This window comes from Galeopterus variegatus, unplaced genomic scaffold (assembly GCF_000696425.1).
Source record: "Galeopterus variegatus unplaced genomic scaffold, G_variegatus-3.0.2 Scaffold5588, whole genome shotgun sequence".
NCBI lineage: Eukaryota > Metazoa > Chordata > Mammalia > Dermoptera > Cynocephalidae > Galeopterus > Galeopterus variegatus.
This window is the reverse complement of record NW_007731699.1, coordinates 125283-135738: the sequence shown is the minus strand read 5'-3', so window position 1 is coordinate 135738 and position 10456 is coordinate 125283. Positions and strand designations below refer to the sequence as shown.

The 10456-nt window shown below is 57.5% G+C and overlaps 1 protein-coding gene across 1 annotated transcript; it reads left to right on the top strand.

Moving 5' to 3' along the window:
* The first annotated feature begins 47 nt into the window (after positions 1 to 47).
* On the top strand, positions 48 to 8257 carry NPTX1 (neuronal pentraxin I). The gene is made up of 4 exons (XM_008589677.1): positions 48 to 261; positions 2389 to 2633; positions 3330 to 3509; positions 4241 to 8257. Exons 2-4 carry the CDS (start codon positions 2451 to 2453, stop codon positions 4460 to 4462), a joined length of 585 nt encoding a protein of 194 aa, XP_008587899.1. The 5' UTR covers positions 48 to 261; positions 2389 to 2450; the 3' UTR covers positions 4463 to 8257.
* Positions 8258 to 10456: the final 2199 nt, after the last annotated feature.

Here is a 10456-nt window from a genome sequence, read left to right as displayed (position 1 = left end):
GCGGTCCCGCTCTGAACGGAACGGTCCGGTTTCCCCCTCTCGCACCTCCGCAGCAGTACAGCCGCCTCAATTCCTCCAGCCAGACCAACAGCCTGAAGGATCTGCTGCAAAGCAAGATCGACGACCTGGAGAGGCAGGTGCTCTCTCGGGTCAACACTCTGGAGGAGGGTAAGGGGGGCCCCAAGAACGACACCGAGGAGAGGGTCAAGATCGAGAGCGCCCTGACCTCCCTGCACCAGCGGATCAGCGAGCTCGAGAAAGGTGATGGGGCTGGGGGCGGGGGGGACATCATGCTGCCACCAGCTCCCTCTCCGGGGACCCTGCCTCCTGCGGCTCCCTGCACAGCTCAGCGCCCCGAGCTCCCCCTCTCCTGCAGACCTACCCGTCCCCGCACCCCCTCCCCAGGCTCTGGGCTTCCAGGCGGTGTTCCCGGCCGGGCTGGGTGCCCCGGGCTGGGGACATCTCCAGGGAAAGAAGGCAGAGCGGGGGAAGGGTTTGCATGCCCCCCTCCCCCCCCATCAAGACATAGTCACAGACTCGCTGGATTTTTCAAGTCTGATTTGTTTAATTTTCAGTAACTTTGCACAGTAGCTGTGGCTAGCTCCAAACGTCCCTGGTTAAGAAAGCCTCTCTTAGCCGTCCCCGGCCCCAGCACAGAGCGGATCTGGCTGGGGCTTGGTACTCCTGGTCTCCAGCCGACTTGGGCTGCTGAGCAGGTTTCCTCCCAGCTCCCCGGGGCCCCTGCAGCCTGTGGGGATCTTCGAGTCCACCCTACCTCTGCCCTGAGCCCCTGCCCCGCGGTTTTCTCTTCTGAGTGACCCAAGCCCAGGCCTCTCGTGCACCCCCACGGTTCCCCCAGTCGTCAACTCAGCCTGCCAGGCTCAAACCCTGGGCACTGGGACGAGCTCCGGCAGCTCTGCCTTGAAGTCGCAGAAATCAAATAAGGTTGTAAAAGGGGGGGGGGCACCCGGTGCGGAGCAGGGCCACGTGACCCTGCTCGGACTGCAAAATGTGCCGGACGGATTTAAACAGTGCCATCTTAAGGCGTGTTATGTAACTGAAAAACAGATCAGGGGAAGGAGGGACCTCAGGAGGGAGGGGGAGGGAAGGAGGGGAGACGCAGGGGAATGAAACTCTGGAGAGAGGGCTGGGGCTGGGGCCCCCCACCCCACTGCAGGCCTGAATGGGTGGGAGTGCGGGGACAGTGTACTGAGGGGGCCAGCCCCGCACTGTTTCCTGATATGTGGCTTAGAAGCGGGGTGTCACTGGCCCGGCAGGATTCCTTCTAGATATAATTCTTGGCCTGGGGGACTGGTTTCTTCTTGGGCTCTCTAGCAGGACCACGGTGCACACCCAGGAGCTGGCCGGGGTGTGTGTGTGTTTCCCAGCTTTGGGTCTGGTAGCAGTGCCCACTGCTGGAGTGGAATGTTTTACCTGTCACACCATGCCTGGGGCCACAGCCACAGTGTATGTGGGGAGTGGGGCGAGGGATTTACCTTGGCCAGCAGGCAGGAGCAGGTGGCCCTGTGTCAGGGGGAGGCTACCAGGCCAGGATCCTGAGTTTTCGGGAAACACGCAGGAAGCTCACCTGAGCATGTGTGGCTCCCTCCTCAAAGCAGTCACCTTGGGAGACCCTGGCTCTGAGGATGCTCCCTGTGGTCCTGGTCCTGCCCTCTCAGCAGAACTCCAGGCAGAGTCCCTAGAAGAGCCTCGGAGAGGGGAAGGGACAACTCTCCCTCCCGAGGGGCAAATGGGATTCTGGAAACAGCCCGCGTCCTCAAGGGGCGTCAGAGCAGGCCGGATGAGTGATCAGGGCTACAGCGTGTCTGAGCCTCAAGGGAAGTGCGGTGGGCACCGGGGGCCCAGCTGTCTTGGGTGGGGATCCAGAAGAGCCCAGGACGAGCAGTAGGGGCTTTGAGCACTGTCACCATCCTGCAATCAGGTCGGCCCCCGACGGGGCTGCTCTGAGGAGAGCCAGCCTCGTTCCTTCTTCCTCTGCGGCCACACCCTCTTGGTCGGCTGATGGGGTGTGCACTGATGTGATGTCTGTCCCCATTCTCTACCTACACCCACCATGCAGCCCAGCTGCAGATGCTCACGGCCCCTGCGTGCTACACGCCCCACCCCGCCTCCCCGGGGACACACCATGTGGGAAGGAGTTCTGGCCAGATCAGAGTGCAGAGACCTTGGGTCAGCTCTTTCCTGACTGGCCCTGTGCCTGGGGCAGAGGACTTGACCTCAGAGAGCCACCTCCTCTGCATCTACAGGGTGGAGATGGGAGGCTGCCCTGTCTGCGTCACGGGGCTTGGCAGGCATCGAACTCGACTAAGATACTGACAAGCACTTCATCAAGGTGCAGATGTCAGAACTGTGTTCTGTCCTCCCCAGGTCAGAAAGACAACCGCCCTGGAGACAAGTTCCAGCTCACATTCCCCCTGCGGACCAACTACATGTACGCTAAGGTGAAGAAGAGCCTGCCTGAGATGTACGCCTTCACCGTGTGCATGTGGCTGAAGTCCAGTGCCGCGCCGGGCGTGGGCACGCCCTTCTCCTACGCCGTGCCTGGCCAGGCCAACGAGCTGGTCCTCATCGAGTGGGGCAACAATCCCATGGAGATCCTCATTAACGACAAGGTAGAGAGCCCCTACCCCACCTGGGCTTGCGGGACTGCAGGGCGAGGACCCCCGGGACCCTAGTCCATGCCAGGCGCTGGCACAGGGCTATGGTGGCCTTAGATGCTTCTGTGCCCCGAGGAAGCATCTGCAGGCAGGACTGAGGGAGTTGGAAAGTGAAGACCAGGAGAAGTGGGGAGGGGCGCACCCACCTGCACCCTGCGAACAGGGAGAGCTGGAACCTCCCCAGGCAGAGGGTTTCTGGGGTGGGGGTGAGGGTGATGACAGAGAAGCATCCATGGGGCTGTCCTAGCCTGTCCACAGATGTGATCCTGACCCCTCCTGCACCAGCTGGCTTCGGGACTGGCTTTGCTGCTCCGTATTTGGGGGAACATAGCTACGCTAGGGGTGGAAAGTGCCCCTAGAGATTCTTCCCTCATCTGAATCGATCCCACGTAGGCCCTTCTCTCGGGAGGAGGTCGGGGCCGTGTGGCCCCTGGGAGAGGGCAGCACGGGGCAGCCTGTCTCCACTCGCGAGCTCTCCTCCGTCTTGGCCCCCCACTAGCCGCAGAACTGGCTGCCAGCTTTCACACTCCCTCGTCTCCATGCCAGCGTTGGTAGTAAATGGCTAAAACCCAGTAACAGTTGGCCTCATGGGTTCATGGGCTCGACGTCGTACCCCGTCCCCTCAGCATGGTGGGTCGTTCTCCCTCCCAGGTGGCCAAGCTGCCCTTTGTAATCAATGATGGCAAGTGGCACCACATCTGCGTCACCTGGACCACCCGGGATGGGGTCTGGGAGGCCTACCAGGATGGCACACAGGGCGGCAGCGGCGAGAACCTGGCGCCCTACCACCCCATCAAGCCGCAGGGCGTGCTGGTGCTGGGCCAGGAGCAGGTATGGCCGTGCGGGCAGGGGGAGCTCCAGACCGGAGGCCACGCGGGTGGTGGGGTGCTGAGAGGGGCAGGGGACTGACAGTGGGGACTGGGGACGGATGCGGTTTCCCCTGAGAAGCCGCCCAGGGGAGCGAGATGTGCAGCAGTTTGGACAAAATCCCGGCTCCAGGGCGCTCGTTCAGGAAGTTCTCGCAGGAGTGAGCTTTGGGTCCCACGCCCCCCAGAACTGCCACAACCCTTTCTGTCTTCGGCATGGGAAGGCCAGCTCTGCTTTTGGCAATGAATAGTTTAGTTCCTGTGAAGTGGTTGGTCTCCCATGGGGCACCCAGGAGGGCGCTGAAGGGACGGAGAGTCCAGGCCTTCTGTCGCTGTTGGGCAGCCATAGCCAACGAAGAGTGGCATCTGAGCAGGGCCCCGAGACCCTGCGCCATGGCTGTCCGTGACCCCCACTGACCTCTCACTCACTGGCCAAGGGACTGACTGCAGGAAGGGCAGAGTCCAGGTGCCCCCAGGGGAAGATCCAGGCAGCTGTCACTGTCCCTTTCCCTGGGCTCCCTGGGGCAGGGACAGATGCGTCGCTGAAGACCCAGAGTCAGGGAGACTAACGGTCCCCAGAGTGGCGTGAGAGCCCCTGATGGGGGAGACACAGAGACACCCAGACTCACCCCCTGGGATGAGCCCCCGGGCCACCCCCACGGCCCCCTCCACCCTCATCTCTGCTTTCCTCCAAAGGACACTCTGGGTGGTGGATTTGATGCCACCCAAGCATTTGTGGGTGAGCTGGCCCATTTCAACATCTGGGACCGCAAGCTGACCCCGGGGGAGGTGTACAACTTGGCCACCTGCAGCACCAAGGCCCTCTCTGGCAATGTCATCGCCTGGGCTGAATCCCACATTGAGATCTACGGCGGAGCCACCAAGTGGACATTTGAGGCCTGTCGCCAGATCAACTGACAGCTGTCAGCCAGGGCCGAGCCCCGGCCCCAGCCCCACGCCTGCCTGCCCTGCTTGTGCAGTGACGATCTGTTCATCTCTTCTCTCCCTTCGCCCCAGGAATGAATCAAGGCCATGGCCCCTGCACACGCACACAGCCTGGTTTTGTCCTTCTCGTGCATTTGAAGCGGTCCGGGCTCTTGTCTGTCCCTGAGGTAACCCCACTTCTCTCTAGGAGCCCTGACTGATGCTCAGGCATGCCCTAGTGACAGCTAAAGCAGGCGGCAGCGACGTTTTGAACAATGCGGAAGTAGGTGAGAGGCTTTGTGTGTGCGTGTGTGTCTGTGTGTGTGTCTGTGTGTGTGTCTGTGCGTGTATCTGTGTGTGTGTGGGTGGCTGGGGGAGGCTTTTCTTTTACAGTGAGGTATTTTACCTCCTTTCTTTGTGGCTTTGGGAAATCTCTTGATGGGTCGAAAGTCTGTACTTGCCCATGTGGCTGGCCACGCATGTGCCTCGGGCTGGCGCCCTCAACATGCAGGTTTGTCCTCGTTTGCAAACCCTTTTCAGAGCCACGTGTCTATATTGATATAAAACATGTCCTTTAGTGGTTTGTTAAAGGCTGGGGGGCCTCTCCATGGGGACTTTTTATTTTGTACCAGAAGAGCACTCTCTCTGAAGGGTGAAGGCGGACAGTCCCAGGATGGCACCTCTGCCCCCAGCCTTCCCACCTCCCTGCATCCGGCGAGGCTGGGATCCGTCTCTCCCTTTCAGCTGCGTCAGCCCAGATGGTCCTGAGAGAAGAAAGTCCCACCCGGAGCCTGGGCAGCCAGAGTCCCAGCGCCCCTCCCTTTTTGCTTCTGCCAGTGGGAGACCAGAGGCTTTGAGAGGAGACCTGTTAGACAAGGAAACCCACATGACGAAGACCCAGCCACACGGGGCCACTGAGGCTCGAACCCAGCCAGTCAGTGGGAACGACCTCCCCGCAGTACTTCTTATAGCCATATCCATGCCAGCACGCCCAGGTCCAGGGGAGCTGGTGCAGACCCCTCTGAAGGGCAGGGGTTCCGGGACCTCTCACCTGGAGCCAGGCATGGCCAGGACGGGGGCCTGAAACCCACTCCTCCATCTCGCAGGGCTTAAGTATTGCAGTGGCCCCCAACCTGTCACCAGCCGGTGATACTGAGACCTGACCAGTGTCCAGAACCTTTGACTTTTTTGTTGCCCATGAAAAGCCACATGAATATTTTCTTCTAGTCCTTCCAAGGAGGGGAGAAAAGCGTGTGTGTGTGTGTGTGTGTGTATGTGTGTGTGTATGTGTGTGTGTGCACGCGTGTGTGTGTGTGTGGGGAGAGAATGCTCAGAAGGTCATGCCAGGGTAGGGTGAGCTCCCTGCTTTGTTGTGTCATGCCCTGAGGACACCCTGGACTCTGTCTCCAGGAGTCTAGTTAGCAAAAGGCTGACAAGTCTTTCTAGACATTCTCCTGCACTGCCTGCCTCATCTGCAGCTGCAGACATTTCTTCAGGAGGAGCAGGTGTTTCTGTCTTCTGTTCCTTCGGGGCCACCTGTCCCCTTAAATGCAGGTCCATGTTGTGTTGGAAACCTAGTGCATCTGTTTGTGTCTGTGTCAGTGTCTCTGTGTCCTCGTGAGTGTCTGCACAGTCCCCGGCCGCCGTTCTGCCGTGCGTCCCTGTGGCGGGGAGGGCGCGGATCAGGTGCTGTGCGGCGCGTGGCGTTCAGCAGTGGCTCTTTTCAGGTGATCGTGCTTCATCAGCGCCCATCGGGCTGTGCTTCCTTGGATATGCAGGGATCTTCTCTGTTTGCATGTTCCTTGGGGTGGCGTGTTCTGTGCCCCCTCAGTCCGATGTGTGTTCCCTCGCCTGCATGGACTTCTCAGTTCTGTGTTGTGTGCCAAGTGCCACCCAGTGTTCTGTGACCACACGTGTAGCTACCGAAAATGTCTGGGTAAGCAAGCCAAGGGTGTCGGAGGAGGTCGAGAGAGAAATCAGTTTCCCTCTCCCCCTCCCCACTCCCCAAACACACCAGGAAGCATTTTTAACATATGGGTTGAGAACAAGCTGAAATAATCCCCGCAGTTGGGAGACAGCGAGAGCGTGGACTCGCCTCTTAGACCAGATCTCGCCCCACCCTCCCTCCGGCCGTCCTGGAGCTGTGCTAGGTGCTCCCCTGTGGGCACCTCCCACCAGTCCCTGCCCCTGCCAACCTACCGGACCCCTGCCCACCTTCTGCCCAGAGTGGGCGAAGTGGGAGCTGTCCGCTCAGGACCACAAGCCATCCTCTGCCCTGACTAGAGAGGGGCAGAGCCTACCCCATGTGCAGGCCTCTGTCCCTGCACCCTCCCGGCCCTCACTCTGTTGTCCCCACCCCCGATGCACCTGTGGTGCCAGGGACAGAAGCTGACATTGATCCCCCTCCACGCCCCTAACTGGAATCTGTGCCACGCCCCTCGACCCCCTCACTGTGTCAACACTTGGTACTTTGTTGGCCCCAAGAAAGGTAAACGACACAGCCACCAAATAATCCACGTAGTTTCCATCGACTCCTTAATCTGACTGATGTTCCCTCTTGCACTGAATAACACAGCCTCTCTCAGGTAAGCCATTTTATAAAATCGGAAGATAAAAAGCACTGTTGAGACAGTGTTTGCTTTTGCCGAGCTGGCGTCCGACAGCTCCCTGGGTGTCCGAGGCGGGGGAGCCACCGTAGAGGCTCTCTGGGCCCTCGGGGGCTTAGATCCCACTTGAATCGTAAGCCTTCTTGATTTTGATAACACAGTATTATTTCTCTTACTGCAGAAGAAAAAGTTTATTACCAAACAAGAGTATTTTTATGAAAGAAAAGGACAAACCTATAAATTAGCTCAACCTATATCTCCCTTGAAAAATACTTTCAGACTCCACCCAACCGTAGGACTGAAAGCACGTATTTTGGAAGAAAGAGATACATTTTGTATGCTTTCTTTTCCTTTTGTAGATTCCCAGTTTATTTTCTAAGACTGCAAAGATCACTTTGTCACTAGCCCTGGGGCCTGAGACCAAGGGGGTGTCTTGTGGGCAGTGGGGGGTTGGGGGGAGGCTGGCGTGAGGTTCACAGTCATTCCAATGAGCTCCAAAGCGGCCACCTGTTCTCAAAAGCACGTTGGGGACCAGGGGGTAAAATGGGCCATGTGCAGTGACCCTTTGTCTTGGAGCTGACCTATCTTAACAGGATCTGAGTATCAGTTCCAACTTTGATAGCAGAAACTAGGGTGACGTGTTGTTTGCATGAAGAGGATGAAATCCTTTGTAATCTCATGGCGACAAAATGTGGCTTTAGCCGTTGTGGCTGCATCTCTTCAAGCACAGGTGGAAGGTGGCAGCTAACGCGGGGGCGTGCTGCTTCTGTGCACGGCGGACCTACGTGCAGGTTGTTGAAGGGGAGCAGGTCATTGAGGAGAAAAGCCCAATACGTAGAGTCCCAATTTTGTCTTATTTGCCAAAAAAAAAAAAAAAAAAAAAAAGCAAACCCCTAAGGATGACATTGTTACAATGTACATATTGTATAATATGGAAGAGAATCCATGTATCTTACTTTTTCATTATTTGCTAACCAAAGCTGTACATTTTTCATATGACCTGCAGCCTTTTGGGTATCAAATGGGTCAAAACCATGGGACCTGCCACCTCCCATCAGCAATTCTGGAAATGCACTATTTCTACTGGTATTTCTTGCTTTCTTTTCTTTTCTTTTTTCATTTTCTTGCTGAAATGACATGAATTGTTGAGTTTATTTTTACACAGTAAAGAGTGAAGAAAGACCGTGGTCTCCTTGGAATGTCTTTCTGTTCTAGAGCTTGCCGGTGCCATCTCAACCTGCCCAGCCACACTCAGCTACCCTTCTCCTCCTGCAGGGCCCAGGTGACCCTGACCCACAGGGGGACACATGCCCCATGATTGCATGGCACTGTGCCCCTCAACAGCCCCACCATTGTCCTGTGATACTGGGATGTAGGGTTGAGGGGCTCCCCAGTTCCCAGGGGCAGCTGACACTGAGCCAGAGAGGCCGCACTGGGCCTGGGGTGCTGAGTGACTCCAGTGCAGCCCTGTGCCCTTCTGGGTGAATGTGCAGTCCATCCCTGGCCCAGCTGGGCACAGGTCCAGGCGGCATGGGCTTGTTATTCCTAAGCAGCCCTGTCTATTCTCCATCACCATGTCTGGCTAACTGGTCCCTACCCAAGGCCTGGTGGCCTCCCCTCTTGGGAGTCCCCAAGCCCGTTCCCTGCATTCAAGCAAAAGGAAATCCCCAGAACTCACTTCCCAGGCCCCCTTGTGGACCAAGCTGGACTCTGGACATTTTATAGAGTTTGAGCTGCTCCCTTCCGAGGGACAAAATGACCAGGATCCAGATCCCCTGGTATTAGTGATCCCAGGGCACTTAAATTAAATCTGAGGTCAGGGAACACAGCCGAAATAGCCCACCTGGTTGCTTGGTTGGTCTCCCAACCACATGCACATACACACATGGACATGCATACACACACACGCATACACACGCAGGCCGGGTTAGTGGAAAGGGCTGTTCATTCTGGCTTCTTGTCGGCATTGCCCAGAGGTTTCCCATCCAATGCTCTGATGTTCCCTGGCCAGGACTCGGGAGCTGGCATTTGGTGGGGTGTGAGCGTTGCCTGGGGTGGTGTGGAGGAAGAAGGCAGGCCGTGCCAGGTTGGAGGCCCTTGGCCTGTTTTCTCCAGAGCTGCCCTTGGTGGGTGGTGGTCACCTGTAAGGTGTAGGCTCACGGCCAGGCCCGGGGTTATGCCTGATTCCAGCAGCTGCAGCCGACACACCACCTCGTGCCTCCCACGTAAGAGAGTGCATAGTTATGCCTGTGATAGCATCACGCTTCCATTTCTAATTTCCACGTAAGAGCTCATTCAAAAACTTGGGTATTTTAACTCTCATTAGAAACAAATTACTTTCCACACTTCTCACACCTGGTCTCGGTGCATCAATGAATGACTTCAGGGGGCCGTGGAGTTAAGAACAGTGCCTCAAAGGGAAGCCACCAGGCTTGCAGCTGTGCTGGCTTATGTGGCAGTCTGGGCAGGGGACACGGGCTCAGGATTTCAAAGCCAGAGGGCGTCTTGGAAGTCGTTGACTCTAACAGCCTATCATATGCATGAAGCTGTTCTTAGCTTGCACACTTCTGGGGGTGGGGAACTCACTACCCCATAGACAGAGTTGCATTGTCAGATAGCTCTATCAGCAAGTTTGCCTTCTTTTTTTAAAAATTTCATATTGTGCTCAGTTCCTCGCACTGAGTTGCAGCCCCCACGCGTCTGTCCAGGCAAATGAAGACAGCCACCCTGTCTCCCTGTGTCTGCACTGTCCCTGCCCCCACGTAGCCAGCCTCATTAAACTGCACTGTGCACGGGCAACCTGTCTGACCTGCAGGAACCCCTAGCTCTGTCCTAGGGAGAGAAGAGACGCTACGTCTGAGACCTGTAGGAGGTCTGGGCTGTCAGAGCCTTGAGGGTCATCTAGTCCATTCCCCCACTTTTCAGATGAGGGGATTGAGGCCCAGAGAGGCTGTGCGGCTTGCTCAAAGTTGCACAGCTTGACTGTGCCGGGGCTGGAATCGGGATGGAGGACTCTTGACTCTTTCTGACTCAGCACTCTCACCTGGCCTGGCTAAACAATGATGTCCTCAGCTGCGATGTGGGACCTGGCAGGGTGGTGAAGGTGGGATCAGGTGTATGAACAGGCCTTGGCTTGAGCAGGTGCACACGGGTGGGCCCCTCCACTCCTCTCTCACAGCGACACCCCTCCTCTCATTAGTGCTGTCAGCACTGGGAGGGCTGGGCACTGCCCCACCCTGCCCCACAGGCCGCTCTGCATGGACCATTCCCTCCTGGATGCCAAAGACCCAGGAGGAGCTGGGAGAGCATTGCCCACATTGGGGGGAGGGGAGGGTGTCTTCCTGAGGTTGGGCGTGGGGCATCCCAGCTGTGGCCCCTGGAC